The sequence below is a fragment of the Fusarium redolens genome (assembly GCF_020744475.1).
Source record: "Fusarium redolens strain MPI-CAGE-AT-0023 chromosome Unknown BKA55scaffold_12, whole genome shotgun sequence".
In the NCBI taxonomy this organism is placed as follows: Eukaryota; Fungi; Ascomycota; class Sordariomycetes; order Hypocreales; family Nectriaceae; genus Fusarium; species Fusarium redolens.
Window position 1 is genome coordinate 649,582 of NW_025763675.1, and position 21,314 is coordinate 670,895.

General features: G+C 49.2%; 4 protein-coding genes across 4 annotated transcripts; 1 reads left to right on the forward strand and 3 right to left on the reverse strand.

The window, feature by feature from the left end:
- Window positions 1-1,327: 1,327 nt before the first annotated feature.
- Window positions 1,328-2,307, forward strand: BKA55DRAFT_595860 (uncharacterized protein; the record flags this gene model as incomplete). The annotated part of the gene is made up of 2 exons (XM_046195865.1): window positions 1,328-1,913; window positions 1,970-2,307. 2 exons carry the CDS (start codon window positions 1,328-1,330, stop codon window positions 2,305-2,307), a joined length of 924 nt encoding a protein of 307 aa, XP_046046918.1.
- A 1,575-nt stretch (window positions 2,308-3,882) lies between these two features.
- On the reverse strand, window positions 3,883-5,877 carry BKA55DRAFT_516924 (uncharacterized protein; the record flags this gene model as incomplete). The annotated part of the gene is made up of 5 exons (XM_046188133.1): window positions 3,883-4,646; window positions 4,699-4,935; window positions 4,997-5,449; window positions 5,500-5,686; window positions 5,740-5,877. The coding sequence occupies 5 exons, from the start codon at window positions 5,875-5,877 to the stop codon at window positions 3,883-3,885; spliced, it is 1,779 nt and encodes a 592-aa protein (XP_046046919.1).
- Window positions 5,878-14,315: 8,438 nt separating this feature from the next.
- Window positions 14,316-19,055, reverse strand: BKA55DRAFT_94738 (ABC transporter type 1, transmembrane domain-containing protein). Its single transcript, XM_046201694.1, has 4 exons — window positions 18,573-19,055; window positions 15,672-18,509; window positions 15,517-15,620; window positions 14,316-15,466 (listed from the first exon to the last, which is right to left on the reverse strand). The coding sequence occupies exons 1-4, from the start codon at window positions 18,879-18,881 to the stop codon at window positions 14,473-14,475; spliced, it is 4,245 nt and encodes a 1,414-aa protein (XP_046046920.1). The 5' UTR covers window positions 18,882-19,055; the 3' UTR covers window positions 14,316-14,472.
- A 615-nt stretch (window positions 19,056-19,670) lies between these two features.
- Window positions 19,671-20,670, reverse strand: BKA55DRAFT_692592 (uncharacterized protein; the record flags this gene model as incomplete). Its single annotated transcript, XM_046199800.1, has 3 exons — window positions 19,671-19,965; window positions 20,022-20,269; window positions 20,320-20,670. 3 exons carry the CDS (start codon window positions 20,668-20,670, stop codon window positions 19,671-19,673), a joined length of 894 nt encoding a protein of 297 aa, XP_046046921.1.
- Between the last annotated feature and the right edge of the window lie 644 nt (window positions 20,671-21,314).

Genomic DNA, 21,314 nt, shown 5'->3' on the forward strand with positions numbered 1-21,314 from the left:
CACCTGACCTTCCTATTGGTCGCCCTCTCTCATCGCGGCCACTTATTTCGGCCTCAGGCAGCATCCTTCCCCCCCTCTCACTCGCGTCAACTTATTTATCTTACCAGCCTCACCCACTTGCACGTGTTCACCCTCTTCCTCCGCCGCGTGACCCGACTCGCTCACTCCAGTGCCAGTTCCCAGCTGCGTGTCCAGCCAAAGAAGCGCCCATTTTCGCCGGGGAGAGAATTCGTTCTTCCCCTTTAGTAACATAAAGATCCTCGCGTCTTTATTTTGACCCGAACGCGTATCAAAGACCCAAGATTTATTCCTCCTCCTTTTTTTTTTTAAGAACATTCTTTTGTTACGTATTGGTCCTGGTTCTGTTCATTTACAGACGCGAAGTTGTCGACTTATCAACTGGGACTCGCGCGATATCACGAGGTAGATCCCGCCAAAGTAAACACGTGAGACGAGAAACTCGTGATCTCGCACGATCACGCCTCGAAGCACATGATCTGGGAGGTATGTCGCTTTCATGCATCTCATTCACTTCACGATACCTTTGATTTAATGATCTGCACGACGATGCAGCAATGCAACTCGAGTCTCTGCACTCAGGACTGGGCTTTGCAAAATATTTGCGCCTATGGAATGAGGATTGACAATGCATCACAATGAATACAATGCATCTTGCCAAGTGGCCGCATCTTCACTGCTTGAATCATCAACACAATCACTATAGTTCACAGTCACAACTGTACGTCGCTTGCTATCATGAGCATCGCATAAATATACTCTTGTGCCTGCCCCTGCATCTTCCTTTGTGCTGTTTTCATCCCTCATAAAGAGTGACTGAATCAGCACAGACCCATCGCATCGCCTCATCATGCCTTTCTCTCACGCTGGGTTATCGCGACTCTCACATTCACTCCTCAAGCGAGCGACAACCTACGAGACTTTCCCTTCTGTCCATACCCTATGCAAAGATTCAAGCCCTCTTCAAGGAGAAGACTAGCGCATCATGTGCACGTGTTACAGTTGACACTGGCACTCAACCAACACAACAGATGCTCGACATCTTCTCCATCAATCGAGGCCGGATTCCCTTTGCTCTTCTCTCCCGCAATTCATCTACCCATAGTTTAATTCTGCAGCGAGTTTATTCTAACTGCCCTTCCCTATCCAGATCTTTGAATGATTGTCAACGTCTCTCATCTGTGGCCTCGACATCGTCAAACTTTGCGCCCAGCCTCTTTAATCTTGGCGAGCGCTTTTGATCGAACAAACCCGTCTACCAAAACCACTTTGTTTTTTTCTCTTTCGATATTTCTCTCACGACTGAACCATGGCTGAAGTTCTTGCCGAGCAGCCAGACCTCTCCAGCCTGACCGGCTCCCCTGGTCAGAAGCGGAAGCGCGAATCCGGCAGTCCTGATCTCGCCAGGAATAAACGCCCTGCCCCAGCTGCGCACATGTCAACCGACCCCGCCTCCTTCATCGATAGTGCCATGGAGAATCAGGTCGTTAATGCAAATGGCGTCAACGTCGCGGATTTCAACGCTCTGCAGCAGGCCGCTCAAGCAGATCACGACCACCCCGAAGCTCCGGATCCCACTAGTGCTACCAGCACCGCACAGGCTGCCCTCGGCATGTATCCCACCCTGCATGTTCCACCTTCGACAGAAGAGCAGTTTGCAGCCCAAGCAGCCACTGATCCTGAGCACGGCCATGATCCGGCTTTCAACCCCGATGTGACCCCTACAGTCGACAGTATTATGGAGCCTCCTCAAGTCGGGCCTCCTCAGCATCAACATACACCACCTAATGGTGTTCCGCACCAGCCACCACGATACAATCCCGCAGCCCCCAACCCTAAGCCAACAGTCGGATCAGAAGAGTGGCACAAGATGCGAAAGGACAACCATAAAGAAGGTGTGGATACCCATCTAATCTGACGATTTGTCTTCAAATATACTAACAGAAAACAGTCGAACGTCGCCGTCGGGAAACCATCAACGAAGGTATCAACGAACTCGCTAAGATTGTCCCTGGCTGTGAGAAGAACAAGGGTTCCATTCTACAACGGGCAGTCAGCTTCATCTCCCAGCTTAAGGAGAACGAGCAACAAAATATTGAGAAGTGGACGCTCGAGAAGCTGCTTACAGAGCAGGCTATAACAGAGTTGAGCGCTTCCAACGACAAACTCAAGCAGGAATGTGAGCGTCTGTACCGCGAGCTTGAGACTTGGAAGCGAGTGGCACAAAACGCAGGCCTCGAGCCTCCCCAGCCCAAAGAGGAGAACACGTCTGCCAATGCATCGAGCTAGAAGCACTACACAGCGTTGGCATTCTCCCCTACATCGGACTTACCTTGTTCATAACGTATACCCCTGCCTAATCCCGTCTAGCGAATGTTACTTCGGTGAATATTTGTTATTCAACTCGGTTGTGTTTTTGCATGTTATTTTGCTGTTGATCGCGGGATAGTGGAGCGACATTTTCCTAAAACCAGGAGAGAACTGAGTATCAAGGGAGTCCTTCTTGGTGCATATGAGTAGTCTCCTGGCGTGATATGTTGTCTCTGATTTGATTTAGTTGGTTTGATAGTCTTAAGTAGCTTGGCGTTGGTGGATGGATTCACTCACAGGTCAGCAGAAGGTTGAGGTAACGGATCTGCTTCACGGTGCGATACGGTACAATAGCTTGAGTGTTGAAACGAGCTGATAGAACTTTTTTTTTTTTTTTTTTTTTCATACAACGTGCCTGCTCATGCTCAACTTTTGTTTAATGATATTTACGAGTGTTGTAGTGGAAAACAATCCGATATAATTGGTCATGACAAATTCGCCCCTCGCACTGAAGTCTACCCATCATTATTCTTGATCTTGCTACTGGGGGACAAGAAATAGTCAAATTATTATCGCTGTTGCGTTGAAACGCTGGATCAGGTCTAGTTCAGTTGGGAAATACATCAGGAAATAGTCCCCTTTTTCGGCCTTTGACCACCTCTCTCTACATCAAGATGTGTAGCAGTTCCCACGAGCAAAACCCCCTCACTACTTTATTCAACCATTCTTCATTCAGAATTGAAATTAGCAGGAGCTGACCCCACAGACCCGATATATCCACGAAGCAAGTAAGCTGCAAGCAAGCTGGAACTTGAAGCATAATGTGTAAGATTCCGTCGCCCAATATCTATTCCACATTGCTTATAGTATAGGATGAGAAGTTCTCATTTCGCATTCCCCTGTTTCATAAACCTATTTCATTGGACTCGAGATATCGTCCGCATGTGGACATGATGAATGAACCACCGCTGGTAAATGTGTTCGCCGCCGTTAATCGTGATTGCGTTTCTGGTCGTCAACATAAGAATTTCATACCCGTTATCCCAACACCCATGAGCCACCCTCATCTACTCAGAGCTCATCAGTAATTAATAATTCGGAGCATGTCAATGTCCACGCTGAGCGAGAATGCACACCATAGAAATGCCAATCAGGAACCACCCAGCCCGCGGGAAAAAAAACTTGATACCGAACATGCAGGCACACACAACATAGTTTATCCCAAACTCTTAAGACACTGTGGCCATTCGCAAAAAAACAAATAAACCATCCCGAGATTATCCTTAAAGATGTATTTTGGGGTATCGAATCAAGTGGCTTTCATAGCCGCCCACCGTCTGAAGAAAATGAGTAGTCGTCGCCATGCTGGCACCAGTGTTCGGTGGAAACTGTAAACCGAGAAACAGCGAGGCTGTAACAAGCCATCGCATGATCTGTACTGATCGACCTGTGCTGTCATACCAGGCCCAAAGTCATGCATAATCTATAACCATACGAGAAAAGCAAGAATGTGTCACGGGCAATATACAAGAGGTGACTGTCAAATCCGACAGTCTAATGCATCGCGTGTCGCGGAACATCATCCACCTTGACACCGGGCAGCCCTCGACTGTCGTGAGACATATAGTCATAGCCCGGAGTCGGATGAACCTGTGACGGCTGTGCCACACTTCCAGTTCGGAACATAGTAGGCTGATTGGGGTCGTATCCCCGCGTTAGTCCATCGAACGAGGTATTCATATATGGCTGAGCCTGGTTCATTGGGACCCCGGGGCTCACAAAAGCGGTCGCGGGCGGATTGGCTGGCTGTTGAGTGAAGGTATACATTGACGTCGAGTTTGGCGCGGTGGAACCAGGCTGCCATTGCTGGGTGTATATCGGTGTGCCATTCTGTCCTGCGTACTCTGCTGAGGCGCTGAAGATGGACGACCGACGACCAGAATCGTGTGCGGCAGGAGGCACACCCATATCCATAGCCATGTTCCCGCTATTAGGGTGGACCGAAGGTTGACCATTCACCGGCATAGCGTTGTTCTCAACAAAGCCGTGCTGGTCTGGCGTCATGTCCTGCATCATTGAGGGAGCGTACTGGTTGCCTCGTACAGGCAGCTCTCCACCGAGGAAAGGTGTGCCGTGCAATGAAGCGCCCGAGCTGTGGCTGTTTGACGAAGGCATCAGACCAGGGACTGCCGTCAACTTACTTGGCGGCACGTCTTGGTCATCCTCCTCCTTGGGAACAGGCCCGTCGTCGTCGTTACCGGATGCATACGAATCAAGCATCTTGTCGTCTGCCATAACAAAGACCTCCGTTGTCCCATCTGCATATTTAGTAAGAACCCAGCCATCCAGTTTCCGCCAATGGAAACTTACCAATCATCCCGTCCCTGAATCGTTCCTCTTGCTTGGCCACTTTGAATATCTCATTCAGAAAAGGTCGCTTCTTCGCATTGGCTGGATTATCCTTGTCTGCGAAAAAGCCCGAAAGAGCCTCAATCGTAATCTCCTCGAGCTTCTTCACGTTGAGATTTAGCTTTTGTATATCAGGATGCTGGATCTTGTTGGGCACCACGATCATTCTGAGTATATGATTGAGAAGATGAACTCGTTCTGGATTCAGGTTTGTTAGAATAGAAGATATAAATACTCAATTATGAATGTTGAATGTTACCTCGTTTGTAGAGATGGTCCGGCTCCTTATGCCGTACCTTATCCTCCTTTGTTGGACCCCAGGGCTTGGGCCACCAGTCGGGTGCCTTCTCGTCGCTTCCCGTGTAAGGATGCGTGGACTGCTTCTTTGGCTCCACGGCCTTGACCCATGCTTTTGCTATGAGCTTGCAAGCCGTTTGCTGCATGTTTTTGAAACGTTGCTCATAAAACGTCCAAAGCTCTTCGGAATTTTCAACCTTGATACCCTTTCTGATTGTTGTTGATACAGTCATGGGCACTTCATCTTCGTCAATGATGGGGTGGCGAGCCCTTGGTCTTTTCCGGCCTTGTCGTGCTGGCGCTTCCCAATCGTCAAATTGAGACATTCGTCGGCGGTCCATCATTCGATTCCTCGGAAAGTCCATAGATTGCTTGTACCCATCAAATGCGAAGTCATCGACGACAGGACTCGCACCTAACTTCACATTAGCCCTCTGATTCATAACTTGGCGGAAATCAACCAACCAGAATCCAGGCGGTCCATGGCCCTCAAGTATTTTTCCATATCAAAAAACTGTTTCTCATAACCACTGCGAAGCCCGGAGGTACTAGGACCAGAGAAGGTCTGAGGGCTTCCGTCATCCATTACTACAGCCAAGAAGTAGTGTCTGACCGATATCCCACAGTCTCGACGAAGAGCGTCGGCGATTTGCTTTAGCTTCATGTCAGCGAGGACTCTAATAAGAAAGGTTTGAAAGTTGTTACCATTGGAGGCTGCCGTCTATGCATATCTTGAGCCTCTGGAAATCGATTATCGTCAATTCCGTCGGCGACAAATCTTTCCGGCAGGTAAGGATGATGAGGATGGCGGGAGAAAGACTCCCTGGGCCAATCTCTGACCATGGTTCTAGTAACTGTTGATCTGTGCGGCTTGCGCGAGTTGGTTGTCGATAGCCTACGAATAACCAAAGACACTCGCAAGGCAAGTGGCCAAGCGCAAGCTAAAGCTCGGTAAGTTTTCTGCCACTGGCGTCCAATGTCAAATCGCTCTGAGAGATTGCACCTTCTCAAAATATCGAAATTTCGTATTGTCCTTTGACCAACCGGGGGGAGTCGATCACACTCTGAACCAAATGTGCTGCGCTGATGCACAAAGACAAGCTCTTCATGCACAAATCGTGATGTTGTATAACGACAGATCCAATAGAAAATCAAGGGCCTAACACAGCTTGTAGCACTGGGACATGTCGTGATCTGTAGTTGGGGAGTCAATATATATAGTGGCTCGAGTCTCGAGTGGATGCGACTCGGTCAAGAATTGAGACAATCAGCAAGGTTTTATGCTGCTAAATAGCAATTTTTCAGAACCTTCAGAAAGATAGAATTTGAAGGTAATAACAGGCTCGGAATGGTGTTGAGAGGTTCGTCGACTTGAATAGGTTTGTCTCAGGCCAGTGGGATCCCTGGGAACAGTGTGATGCGGCTCAGGTTGGGTGCTGCAGATGGGTTCGGGAATAGTATGGGGGTGGTAATTGGAGTAGTGTGTGTGTGCCAGGGGGACGCCTTCAGAAAGGATGAATATCGCCAATTCCAGAACTGGTGGGGTTTGATTGCCAGAACAGTATGATCTGATCAAGTTGATGATTTCCAGGGAATAAATCCTCGCAATCCAGGTTGTCCAAGATCCTTCTCCAGACAGGATATGCTGTGCCGAGCTTGAAGTCGATGCGTGGAGTTACTCGTCAAGGGTTGAGTCTATTACAATTGGATATGCCGTCGACTATATCGAGCCACAGCGAAGTTTCATGTGCAGAGTTAGTCTATCGTCTCGCGAGAAGTCGAGAAGTGAGAAGCGTATTCCAGGAGAAAACCCGAGCTCCAGTGTTGTAACCTGTGAAAGGGTGATCTGAGCCAGGGCCTCCGACGTAGTTGCTGTGGCTTGGCTTGAGAGAAAGGGTTTACTAGGAGTCTTGGTCGAGGTCAAAATAGCGATACTGTCTGTCGAGAGAGGGCTTGAGAAATAGTGGCACGAAGAATTGGTGTTTGTCGTGACGCGAAGGTGAAGTGAGCGATAGACAGATTTCCGATGTTGATAAAAGAGGATGAAGTGATATGACAAGGTTACAGAATTGGAGCAGACACAAAGCCGGGGAACGAGGGATAAGTCTATAGGTCCCCGCACTGCCTTCAGTAGATGGATGGATGTTGTCTCTCTTCTCAAGGCTTTAGTTCCGGGGCAGACAGCTTTCCGTGCCGTTGCTATCCCAGGATGGGCGTATCTCAATCAGCGAAGGAGAAGAGAGAATTACAGACACCTGTTGAATGAATTAGAATGGAAACAGACGACAGGGACCAGCTTGCTTCAAAGTCCATACACGCATACACACCAGATGAGTAGTAGGGATCAATAACCAATGCTGGATACGTGTAGGTAGCAGTGTGTAAGTCTCCGATCTCAGGCCGTAGCTACCAAGTATCCACCTGGTGGAAGGGTGGAGGGGTCAGAGGAGAAAAGGGGGTGCGAATGAACGTCTTTCAAAAGAAATGGAACGCCCAGCTGTGGTGGCAGCAGGTCGACAAGAAGAGGCATTCAGCTATCGCCCAGGTCAAGAAGCCAAGGGTGGGAGAAAGGCAGGGAAGAGTGTAAGGGCCCCTCATCGTCAATGTCGCACAGTACGGGGTTGAGAGAGCATCACGCTAGCCACTCAAGGTCAAGACAGTCTCAACTCGAGCTGTACGGGACAGGATGGATGCCAATCCCATGATCCACAGAGCTGGCTGACAGGGCTCATTTCAAGGGTGTTGAGGAGAAGAGACGACGGTTGGCCCACGCTTAGCTCCGACGCCCCCACACGCGGATGGATCTGAATGTGGTTTTAGAAAGGACAGGGCATAGGTGCCAAATAGTATCAAATCAGATGCGATTCTCCAAGATGAGATTTGCATGGCTAGCTGTGTTATTGACACAACAAGCTGAAAAAGCTAGTGCTAGTGTGTTCATTGCCATAATCTGGACTCATAACTGCAGAGTCAGATTGATGATCCAGTCGTGAGCGGCGCCAGCATTGAGCTCGCAAGAAGGGCTCAGTCGGCTTGAGAGACAGGGGTTATGTCAACGATGGCTGAAATGGTGGGCCCCAGACTGAGGGTCCAATCAATAGTTGCAGAACAAAAAGCAATGCCATGAGCAAGAAGGCGACACATGACTGAGGCGATTCACAGTACTTTGTGCTAAGGTGAGACACAGAGAGTGATTAGGGCGGTCTTCGACCCAGCCAAAAACACCAAAGTGATCCAGTAGTGCTTAGATTGACTAGCAGCCTGCCCGGATACGCGGTCGTATTGCATCATCCTCTTGAGTCTCAATTTTTGCTTTTTATCCAGCGGCGGTTTTGAATTCCAAGGCTAAAGATAAGTTTGCGGCCATACCATGCAAGACTGTTGCTCTACCGTGGCCCATGGCTAACCGAAAGTCTGAAGAGATTTGGCTCAACGTTGTCTGTTGTTTTTCAAGATAGGTATGCAAATGCCAAGTCGCTGATTTGATGCGGTGAGTGGGAATGCTGATATGATGTGCCATTCTCCGGAAATTCAAGCCGGGGACTGTTCGGAGTGACCTAACGAACGAGGTTGCTGTAATATATGGATGCTTTGCTTGCTCTATTTTGTGCCAGGAACGGTTCGGACAAGAATCCGTCAAAATGGATATCAACTCTTGCAGTTGCTTTCCATTGCACTGTACAGTACAGACATGGGGGCCTCTCCATGCCTAGCTGCCGATTCTAGCTGGCATAGTATCAACACCTTGAACCTGAGAGTGTTTTAACATCTGCATCTGTTTCTCTGTTCGCACAGCTACGATACTTACACATCACTACATCACTATGTATCGATTGTTGGGTTAACGAATTGTGCCCGCTGGCCAGCCACCAACCGACGAACCGTGAGGTTGATTACTGGATTTGTCTCGGTGGTCAAGATGGGTCTGCTCTGTGAGTCGTGTTTTAGGGTCATGGGCTTGGGAAGCTTTTCTCAAAACGTGCAACCCTGCAGGACTGGCTCTTGCACTATCACCCAATGCAGCCAGCGGCAGTGGTACAGTGCAATACCTACCGAGTTCTGTACAGTGCCATACAGTAGTTGTGCTTATGCAGATGTAGGTGTAGATGCAGACGCAGACGCAGGCAGACGCAGACGAGAGTTGACCATCATCAGCCAAACGCGAGATCTCAGATCAGTTACGCTTGGGCACTTTGTAGAAAATGATGGGCGGATTCGCGACCAACACCAACGTGGACGATGAAACTAAAATCCTGCGGCGGCCTTGGTTTAAGTTTTAGCCCATCGTTTATAGCTTTTCTGGCCAATGGTATAGCAGGCCTGTGTCCTCTGCTCCAGAAAAGAAAAGGTGGGTGGCCCAAGTGCCTGCCAAAACGTGCCTGGGTCTGGCCACGCTTGCCCTGGACTAAGATGTAGATTCCTGATTGCCCTGAACCTTCCTGCCCTGGACCTGGACCTAGACCTACATCGACCTGAGAGCCAACCAACAGCGAAGTTTGTTCCTACAAACTGCAAAGCAACCTGGAAACATTCATCGGAAGGTGCTCCATCCTCATGGAGCGGTTCGTCTAGGTAGTGAGGAAACCACGGCACGAAAATCTTTATTGCCGAGAGACAAGCGCTGACCTTAGCACATACTTTCGTCTGGCGAAATTCCAGAGAAGCCCAGCGTCTGATGGGTTCATACCCTCCACGGCCTCCTAGGCAGTACCTACCTACCTTAGGTAAGTGCCTTTCGCAAGTTATGGGCCAGATCCGGATTTCTTTATCCATACACACAACTTCAGAGACATCATCGCAACCGAGATAGACCTACCCTCTGCGAATTTGGTACAGTATCCGTCGCAACGCCCGCAATCCAGCCAGCCACTATTACTGCTGCATTGTGTTGCTCACTGTGCTCCTGTGGAAAAATCTACACTGCAAGAGAAGAATCATCGTCGGCAGCCAAAACTGGCTTATACGCGCCCGATTGACCAAAGTTAGGTTCTCGGCCGAACCCGACTTCATCAACCAAGGTTAACCTAGACTTTGGACGATGGACAGACGGGACGCGAGCGGTACGGCTCGGCTCCTCTATTAGCCTTGCAACCTGCAGTCAGTGGAGGTCGACCCCATCAGCCAGATCCGCTCGCATGGCGTATGCTAGCTCAGAGAGAGGAGAGAGCAAAGAAGAAAATTGTTATCCCAATCCAGCCCGCCAACGCAAACTGTTCTTGGCAGCGCGGCGGTTCTCACTGACTGCTACAGCACTGTACATCTCTGTTCACGAGCTGTCACTGCATTGCAAAGCCCTACAAATTTACCCAACAGAACTTGCGAAGTCCAACCATCCATTCCATACAGTCAGCGGAGAATGCTTGTCATTCGGATTTGCTGTATGCAGCTTCGCCAATGAGCAACCGGCAATGGTTTCGCACATTAGCTCCCATCAAGCCCTCCTGCAACGGTCAAGATCGCAGCATTGCTCTATGCCTTTGATAGCATCAAATTTAAGCACTGGCCACTCCAGACCTACAATGCACTTTTGCCAGCAGTCGGCCATCAGTTTACATGGGGCATCGGTAGCTCCATCTACAGGGAGCGGGAAGCGCACACACTCTCACACACGCACACACATTACACATTCACAGGCACGTCTGCGCCCTCGTTGGGCGATCCTAATGCATCAGCTGCAAGAGCAAGGATCGCACAGTGCATCAGCCACCACCTTTATTAACCCCATGAACGGCTTTTGCTTGCTTGAATGTGTGGAGTTGAAAAGCCCATGCCAGCAAAACTTAGTCAGGCGAAGGGGAACATGATCCAAAAACAGAATCATGAGCCCACAGAGATGTAGGCAACTGTCACTCTGTTAAACATAACGCGAATGAGTCTAGGAGCGGTAGCTGGCATATGTTGCACTGGCAGAAAGAAACAAGAAGCGGCTCGTCTAGAACTTTCAGCAAACCCTGTTGGTGTGCCGTGCCAGTGCTTTGCTGGAGGTTGGCAAACCGTTCCAACCCATCAGCCTTGTACATATAAGTAAAAACCAACGTTTTCTCTTTGCCCTGAATCTTGACCAAGAAGAGGTCTATCATCGGCATTGTAGAAAGAACCTTCGAGCACGGGAAAACCATACATAAGATACCTTACATAGGCATGGATGCGGATCGCTACCTCACTCATTTCACCTGCAGCCGCAACATTATCTCGTTTCGACCATGTGTTCAGAAGCAATTATAGATTCCTCGAGGAAACTACACTAGTTAGCTTCACATTCCTGTGCGGAACGAGGCCAATATGTTTGTTTGTTCATGCTGTCAAAGACTTGACAACGTCTTTTTGCCTCTTCCTGTCTCAGAACTGCAAAAACCCGCATCGGCAATCCACGAAGCGTCTCGCCCATCAAAGAAGAAACCGCCCATGATCATTATTACTACATCCCTGAGACGGTTCAACTTCCTAGGTAGTCAGCCATTCAATGTTACAGGGAACGATCCGCACTGTCCTAGAAAGCTCCCAGAGGACCCAAACTGACGCCCCCACACTTATTGCTTCCGTTGAGGATACAGCACCAAACCTGGAGTCAGGCTTAACATTGATGCAATAAATATTACTTGTCGCCAGCAGCGGAAGCTTCAACGTCATCAGCCTTCCTGTCGATCCTATGTCCATTCCTTCTGGAAACTCTACTTTGCGAGATGCTTTGATTGGTCGTGTTCCTCTTAAGCTTCATCGCGAGGCTAATCTTGACCACATAAGGACAACAGGTAGTATTGAAGAACCACCATGATGTACATGAATAGGTTTTCACAACGGAGCATCAGTTCGCGCGTGGATCAGCAAATGCCGTGATACGGCTCGGCCTGCTTGCCAACCTAGCGAGCACCTATAACGATACCCCAAGATTGAACTCTGCCTGTTAAGTCTGGCTTCAACTCGTCACGCGTATTTTTTCTTTCCCTGATCATTACCAATACTACTGCTTTTGATCACGCATTGCAAACACGTCTGGATCAACAAGTTATTCTCATTTCCAAATGGCTGTGAGGGAGCTAAAGATCAGACCTTGCAAGGTCCTGGACACCCTTCATGTCACAACAGACGCAACCTCGACGCATTTGCACCGAGCAATGTTAGAACTTTTGCATGTCAAGTTTTTATGACCTCAAAGGCCCAGGAATGCACCATACGGATTGTGCGGGAATATCAGGTTGGACTCCGCGCCCCATTCCTCATCCCCTACAGGTGCACCATGCAATTTGTAGTGATCCCTGTCTTGCTTTAGATGGGAAGAGTAAAAGGGAGTATCGACATTTGAATCTCAGAGGAACTTATTAGGCGAGTCAGGCGTCTCATCACGAGCCTGCAGCATCGCTCCCCCAGCATCTGTTGAACTCGGCCAAATTTAGGCTGTCTTCGCTTAACAGGGGCGTCGGTTTACACACTCTATTTTCAATGGAGCACATGCCTGGCTACTACTCATCGTTTCAAGACATGAACTTCAGTTCTTTGCGAGGTTTTAACTAGGCGTCTTATGGCCACGGTCTTAATGACGACGACTCTCAGCAGAGATTCAAGTTCAGTTCTCCTTCAAGGCAACATCAACGGACGTATCAGGTTCGTATGTACTTGACTTGGAAGGAAAATCATACCGGTTGGCCACATCCTAACTTCAACCTTGACTGACAAAAGAAAGCATATCTGTGTATTCAAGATATTGACTTTGTTGCCTCCAAGCTCGAGAGAAAAATTCATTCGACACTTTACGATGACATACATATATTGCCACTACCGCGTCCACAGCAGAGTCATCAGTTGGATTATACAAAGTGCCCTTGGCTTGGCGCGTAACGAACTAGCAGCGCTAGGTCCAAGGCACCACACAGACCGCCGAAGCTACAGGCTCCGACAGCAAAGTTCTTGATGTCAGAGAGACGGCTCCGGAGCCTTATCCTGAAGCCTTGAGGCCAAGATGATTGACATTAGCTGGCAAAGCCTTTAAGCCGATAGATTATTCCATCAATTGTAGTACAGTATTCCTTACTGATTCCTGCCGCTCTTTTTTACACACTGACGCTTGACCATCTCGAGAGAGAACTTCTCTCGGCGGTGTTACCGGTATTACATAGCTATTACCGTTTTTCGCCAACATAATTCTCCGTGTTGCACGCACTGTTCGGTTGACATGTACGATTTTTCGGGCACCATGCATGCTGTACTGTGGCTACCCCAGCATGTAACGTGTCAAGTCTCCCTGGTCACTTCGATGCTTCATCAGATTTGTCCGTGGGCACTTTCAAGGGAGATCCCCTGCTACCTCACCACCACATCCGCTCTTTTCCCTTGTCACCGGGGATAAGCCAGCAAGAGCTACGGTGCACGGCCGCTTTGCCAGTCCTCCACCGTCAGCGTAGGCTTCTATTTCGAGTGGCTCGCAAGATATCCTGCTGTTGATGCATCGTCACGGAGAATCTGTGCCTCTTGGCCACTCGATGCAATGGAAGAGTGAGTGCATGCTGCATTGCATGCTTTGCTTTGCTTCATGATGTATGCAAAAATCCCTCCTCTTTTATTTCGCTGTTCTTTTATGTACAATTTCAATTATGACAGGTCCAATACTAGGTGTCTGTCTATTCAACTTCCAGCCCAGCCTGCTTCATAAGCCCGTAGAATACACCTTGCTTCTTGAAAAGCTCGGCCGGACTATCAAACTCGACCACCTCACCCTTGTCGAGCACCACCACACGATCGCTGTCCAGGATGGTATTGAGACGATGGGCGACGGTGATAATGGTGCGGTTAGCGAATAGGGGTGATCGGAGGGTGCTTTGCAGCATAGCATCGGTCTCAACATCGACTGCAGCGGTAGCCTCGTCCAAGACCAGGATGTTGGACGGAGTGAGCATTGCGCGAGCGAGCGAAACGAGTTGCCTCTGGCCTTGAGAAAGATTGGAGCCTGCAAGGCAACATGTTAGCAGTTGAACAAACATGTGAAAGTTGTGATGTAAATAAGCCTGATACCCAGGACCCTGTTGGAGCTGCTCCTAGAAGAGCAGACCACGGGACTTCATCCTCATGCGAGGCGAGCATCTAAGCACATCCGATGTCTTCGAAATGGCTGCAGAAAAGAGACTGCTCATTATCGTCGGCAAGGGCCAGATGTTTAGCCACACCACATCAGATGAAGCCATGGATGTTGAACCAGATGCTCGGGTGACCGGTGAGGGAAATCGCAGACCGGTCAAAGAAATGCCGACAGAAAGCGCATTGCCGTGCGTGAACTCACCTCCTTCGTTAATCTTGGCCTCCAGCCCACCATCCATGCTCGAAACGTGGTCCTTTAATCGTGCGTGCTCTATAGGGAAATACGTCAGCAAATGTTACGCAACATGCTGACAAAACATTCGCTTGTCTAAGCAGTGCATGGGTGTAGTAGGGTTGCAATGTCGTCGTTTACTTACCCAATACACTCCAAAGCTCAGTGTCATCATGGACATGGCCAGGATCGAGGTTATCCCGAACAGTGCCTTCAAAAAGTGCTGCATCTTGAGGGATAATGGCTAGCCTTCGGCGCAGATCGAGTAACCCGATGGAAGACGTATCGATATTATCAATGCCGATATGGCCCGTTACCGGTTCGATGAGTCGGAACAAGGCGAGAGTCAAAGATGACTTGCCTGCACCTGTGCGACCCACGACGCCGATCTTCTCGTGCGACTTGATGTCAAGGCTGATGTTCTTCAGCACCAGGTCCAGACCCTCACGGTAACGGGTGCTGTAGTTGACGAAATCAACCTCGCCCTTAGCAGGCCACGAGACGGGGGGTCTGTTCTTGGCGATGATCTCAGGTGCCTCGCTTGGTAGGGCTGCATATTCGAGGACACGCTCTACTGACACAATGTTGGTTTCGACTTCGACAGTCTGACGAACGATCCAATTGAGAGAAGTTGTAATCTGCAGAGCATACGACATAGCAAGGCCGACGATACCAGATTGGATGGGCTTGTTGCCAGTGACGGCGATGATAGCAAAGCCAGCGGCAGCCAGGATGACCACAGCACCAATAAACTCAAGGCGAACAGCGAGCCAGCGGTTGGCGCTGATTGAAGGGAAGTAAGCACGGAGATTAGCATCGACACGCCATTCGTTCTCGAGCTCGAATCGCTGCTGCTGTCGGAATGCCCGAATGGTTGAAATGCCTCCAAGGGACTCCTGGAAATGTGCGTAGATGGGGCTACGGCTCACACTGTCGAGCCGTTTGAGCTCGCGAGATGTTCGGAGGTAATATCTCTGGATGTAGTAGTAAGTCAGGGCTAGCGGGATGATCAATGCGACAAATGGTGGTGTGGCGAATGAGATAACGACCAAAGTGAAGCCTGACTTGGCAGCATTGACAAAGAGCATATTGAAAGTTCTGGCCAGAACCTCATCAACCCGGTAAATATCACTGTCAATGGATTAGTATCGGCCTTTGATCTTCCCAAAGTATATACTGACCTCGAGAAACGGTTCAGGATACGACCAGCAGGCGTTGTGTCAAAGAAAGACATGGGGGAGCGGAAGATAGCGTTGGCCATGCGCTCATGAAGTTTCCTCGATGCCTGTTGCTACGTCAGTGTTTATACTAGAGATGTTCATGGAAAATCACCAACCTCGATGGAACAGAAGATCCAGAGCACAAGGGTCTGAACGACGGTGAGAGCGGACGCTCCGATACCAAAAGCAAAGTAGATTCCGAGATACTTGCCAACATTAGCGTTCGAGTGCCTTTCCTGGTTTTCTCTGGACCACTTCTCAAGCCAGAAATTACCACCGATTCCTGCGGTCTGTGCAGCGATGAGCATGAGGAGGTATAGAGCAACGGCATAAAGGTTGTTCATCTTGGCGTATTCGCCGTAGACAGACCACTTGACCTTGCCTTGCTCTAAGTGCTCCTTGGCTTGCTTGGTCTTGGACGAACCACCGATTTCCTCGTCTGTCAGCTTGCCTCGTGGACCTCTGAAGCTTGCAGTACTGGCACGGCGAAGGGTTGCCATACTGCTCGAGCGGGGCTTGGCCCCAGCACTGGTCTTGATAGGAGCCATCTCGGGGACTTGTTCCTGTGCCTCCTCGAGCTCTTCCTTGGCCTGGCCAGAGTCTGTCTCGATGATTGTAGCAGCCTTGCTGCTTGAAGCACTGGAGCTAGGTTCACTGCTGGCATTACCAGATTCATGTCCGGCTGTTTTGAGAAGCTCGGCAACGAGACCCTTCTGAGCAACCAATTCCTTGTATGTTCCTCGTTCAATGATTTGGCCATCCTTGAGTAGAGACACGTAGCTGGCCTGGCGAAGGACAGCGATGGCATTAGTTGCAAGAATGCGTGTCTTTGAAGCAAGCAGACCACGGGTCCCGAGTACATTGTCGATAATGTGACGGCCAACGTGAGAGTCAACAGCAGAAAGAACGTCATCGAGTAGGTAGATATCCGCACGAGCATAGACTGCACGAGCCAGTGAGACACGTGCCTTTTGGCCACCACTCAGAGAAATACCGCGTTCGCCAACAACAGTTTCGTCTCCATCTGGAAGCTGTGCAAAATCGTCCAAAAGAGCACACGCCTGGACAGTCTTCTCGTAAAACTCAGCATCATATTTATAACCAAAGATGATGTTCTCTTTGACTGTAGCATTGAGGATCCAGGTCTGCTGCGATGCATAGGCGACAGTTCCTCGCACTTCGACGTCACCATTGACCTTCCACATATCACCGAGAATGCTCTGAAGGAAAGACGACTTGCCAGCACCAACACGGCCAACAACGCAGGAGAGTTCTCCCTTGTAAGCGGTATAATCAATGTCAATGAGGGTGGGCTTGTTCTCGTGACGGCTCCAAGAGAATGTACCATCACGGATGATTATGCTCTCCTCACCAAGTTGCTCAGGGGCAGGCTTAATGGTGATAGCGTCGGGCTGAAGCTCTTCAGCAGTAAGGAAGCTGGTGAGACGTCCAATGGCGACAGAGGCTTCAACGATGGACGTGATGACCATTGGAAGAATGGCAAGAGGGAAGGTCAAAAGGTTAAACAAGGCCAATGCAGGGAAGACGATGTCACTGGTGAGAGGCTTATCCTGAGTCAGAACAAAGACGGTGAAAGTCGAACACGACACGAAGAAAGGCGCAGTAGTCCAAGTGAAGTTGGCGAAAGCCTGAGTGGCACCAATCTTTCGCAAGTTCTTCAGTTCCTTTTCGTTTCGGACGAAATTGAGTTTGTTCATAAAGGCAGAGCCCCAAGCATACAGCTTGATGCTCTTCATATTGTTAATGATCTCGTTGATCAAACGACTTCTGGCGTCCTTATTCTTCATCTGCTCCTTTTGCATGTTTTTCATGATGCGAGCGACAAATCCTTGAATTGGCATCATAACAATCATGACAGCAACACCCGCCATCATAGACCAGCCTAGCAGATTATACAGGGAAACCATGCAGATGATAATCTGGAATGGTGCGGACCAAATTTGCTGAGCAAACTGGGTAAGATCCTGCAGACGTTGACCGTCAACAGCCATGTAGTTGACAATGTCACCCGTACTCTTTGAAGCCCTACCCTCACTAGACAGGCGTAGAGACTTGCGGTAGATGGCTGAAGACAAACCACCCTTGATACGCATTCCCGTCACAAAGGCAAGCTGGAAGTACTGATGAACCATGGTGGTTTGCAGAACCGCACAAGCGAACATAGCCAAAGCGATAGCAGCGCCCTTGATAATAGGCTGAGGAGTATTGTCTTCCTCGTATGACTTCACAAACGAGATAAGAAGCCGAAGCAGTTGGGGCTGAATGTACTGGGCAACATCATTTGCAACCTTGAAGATAGCGGCAACACAATAAGGGCCGCCATATGCGTTGAACAAAACTCTCCACAGCGAAGGACTCTTGTGGTGCTCCAACTCGTACTGCCAAGCTTGGTCAAAGCGAGATCCAGTGTTCTTGGTCTGATCATCCTTGGCAAGAGCCCAAAGGTCCTCTTCAGTCAAGTACACCTTGTAGCCATATTGCATCATTGGTGTCATCCAGGAGAAGGCGAGTTGAGAAAATGCGTTGGCGTATTCAACGGGGCATTCTTCCTCTTCCTCAATGGCTTCATATCCACTTGGGCGAGAAGTTCGAGGCCACAGCCACTCCACGAGAAACTCTACAAGAGACAGCCCAACCCCGACGCAGTAAATAATGAAGTACGGTAGGTTGGAGTTGTAGATTTGCTGCGAGATGAGAGATCGGAGCTTGACACTGAAGGAGATGAGGAGGAAGAGCCAGTAGAATAGGGCGACGCCGCTGGGATATCGAATACGCGAATGTTCGATCCATTGAATAGCGAAAATGACAAATAGTGACAGGATGGTCAAGAAGGTCGTTAACACTCGGAAATCGCCATACCAGATATGGGGCATGAAGACGATTTGAACGACAAGCTGAGCAATGACGTCGACGATGATGACGGCGAGAAGGGACTGAGACAACAAGTCAGCTCAATTGAACAGAATAAAGGTAGAAAAGGGTGCAGGGGGCTTTACCTGCTTGATGTAGAAGTGCGCATTCTTGGTTTGTCCCTCTTGTTTCTGCTTCTTAGCGAGCAGCCACCAGACAGCAAGCGATCCAAACAAAAGGCCAAAAACAGACACAGCAGAGATCCAGACGTCGATAAAACAAGGTGTAAAATCATAGCGATGAGGACTTAGAGGGCCCCATCCTTCCGAATTTCCACACAGAGGTTGCTTGAAGGGGCCGGTAGTGAGATAATTCGCACCAAGCTCTCGCAGCGGGCGGAAGCCAGTGAACGAGCCCGTCTCGAAGAGAACCTGTTGCTCGTTGTAGAGAGCCATTGTTGCAGTGGTTGCTTCTCAAGGAGTTCGAGGTATCGAAATAGTTTCGCGCGACAGTCACCTCATGCTAGAGGGACGCGTCGGATGTTTCGTAGGCGACAGAGACGATGGCGCGTCCTCGGTGACGATGATGGTGACGGGTTAAGATTTTGGAACGTTAGCTCGGGAAGCTCAATGTAGTACGTCAGAGCAAGTGCCGTGAACCGGAGCAAGGATCGGAAACGGCTCGGAAGACAGAGACAGAGACAGAGACAGTCTCAGAACGGACAGAACAAGCCCAAACCCGAATCCGGTCACCTCAGGCGAGAGCTGAAGAATTGAAAGAAAAGGTTGAAGAAGAAAAAAAAAGCTATGGGCGACTTCCGTCCAGTCTAGAGTATGACAGGCAGAATTTCGTCGAATTGACAGGCCCTTGTCGTGGTTGGTAAGCTGGTCCCCAGAATTTTTGCTGCAAACCCAGCATACGCGAACACCCAAACATGCACTAACAATGCGATCCTGGGCATTAGACCAGCTCCAGCTGCTCAGTGGGGTTGCTTACTGATAGCAAATGGAGATAGTCTACGGACTTTAGGTACGATCACTTCCCAGCCAAGATCATCTTACCCTGGAGTAGAGAGTTTGATTATCCAAGTTTGGTTGTTTGTACGACTAAACAGCTACCTATACTTGATGCTTTCTTTATATCATGTTCATAGATCATGAGCACGCCACTTGCTTATACAACTGTTCGTCTCCAACATGTTCTTCCTTGTTCGCGTGATTGTCAAACCGACTTTCCAAGCAACCTCAATCGGCACGAGAAGTAACCTCTTTTTTCAACCACTCAATCACCGTCTTGGAAAGCCACTCCTGCGCCTGGGGTTGATCAACGGTATGGCTTGCGCCAGGAATCAGCCCCGATAACCGACTGACGGCTGGGTTCAATGCTTTGTACTTCTTGTTGCTCGCAGCCTGGTCGATGCGTTCTGGGACAAACTCGTCCTCGGCAGAGTGCAGGACTAGCACTGGCTTATTGAATCGAGACCAATTCCTTTCAATGACCTCGTCGGGTAGGTCTGACGAGAAGTAATCATCATCGCCGCTGTCCATTAGTTAGTATATATATAATCTTAGAAGCTGCAAAACCGTTGAACACACCCTTTGCTCGCTAGAGACTGGAACCGATACGCCGAAATGGGAGCTCCCAGAACGGCAGGAATCATGTCAAAAGGCATACAGTCACCGCCTTTGCCCTCAGAAATCATCTTTGCCGCGAGATCAAGACTCGGCTGAGGATCCGGGAAGATCAAATCCAGTGTCTCACGATCCGATACCGGACCTTGCATAACGAAACCGTCGACAGGTTCGTTGTTGTGCTTGGCGTAGTTGGCATACTCGATGCAGTCCTGCAATTGGTCAGAAGAGCTATAAACCATGGTGTCAAGGGCATAGTTACCTGACAGCCAGTTGAGGATCCAAATAGGACGATCTTTTCCTTGCCAATTCCTCGCAGATACTTGACCAAAGCGGAAATGTCTTCAACGTCGTTGGAGAGGCTCGAAGTGCCAAACCCCGAGAAAGAGCTCCTCATGCGGAATTCAATGACGGAAAAGCCCAACTCCTTTGCTTCCTCCAGACGTTGGGCCAGAAGCCGGGTATAAGGAATAGTGTGAGGTCCATCTGTAAGCCCACCGATGAAGACAATGGCATTAGGAGCTGAAGCGAGACCTATTTCATAGGCGGCCGAGCTTCGACACTTGGACTCAAAAGGATGAACGGTGACTTGGAAAGGGCCCGAGGGAGCCATTTTGGCAGCTGTGGCAGAGAATTCTTGCGATGATAGAGGATGTCGTGATATTTGTTCCTCAGAAGAAAGAGAGGAGAGCTTTGATGGAGGTCTGCTGAGGTATATATAAGCTTATTTCCTCGGCTCTTACTGGGGTCGTATCATTGCACACTTACTCGGAGATCACAAAGAAGGCTTAGGTCACAAAGAGAATCTATTGTGATTTTGCGCTTAGTATAAGCTTCCTGATGGTGGTTGCAGGCATCAGATTCCTGAGAACTTGATAGCTGGTGGGTATACTCCACAGTGTGAGAGTTGCATAATGAGAGGGGCAGAATGCATACACCAATATGGAAGTCATCAATTAAGAGGTAAATCATCAGTAACGCAAGTTTTTGAATCACAAACTAGACGTTATGATATACTGCCAGCCTAATTTAGATAGCGATTGAGACGTTAACAAATACATCGTTTCCCCTTATTTTTGGCGATATTCTTCACTGTGTTAGCTCAGCACTCTTACACGGTCTCATCTAGCGAAACCAGTCCTACTGACAACCGACCCCTCCATACTCCAATTTTGTCCTTCTAATAAAACCACCAAACCAGGATCTCTTCATCGCTTTACAGCTCTAGTATAGGCCATATTCATTCCTCTCCAACGA

What these genes read in the sequence shown, in the direction of transcription:
- BKA55DRAFT_94738 (XM_046201694.1), bottom strand. Translation starts at nt 18,881, where the DNA reads ATGGCTCTCTACAACGAGCAACAGGTTCTCTTCGAGACGGGCTCGTTC. An exon ending in CGCACTTCTACATCAAGCAG is followed by an intron (nt 18,510 to 18,572) that starts GTAAAGCCCCCT and finishes TTGTTGTCTCAG; the next exon opens with TCCCTTCTCGCCGTCATCAT. An exon ending in ATCCTGAACCGTTTCTCGAG is followed by an intron (nt 15,467 to 15,516) that starts GTCAGTATATAC and finishes ATCCATTGACAG; the next exon opens with TGATATTTACCGGGTTGATG.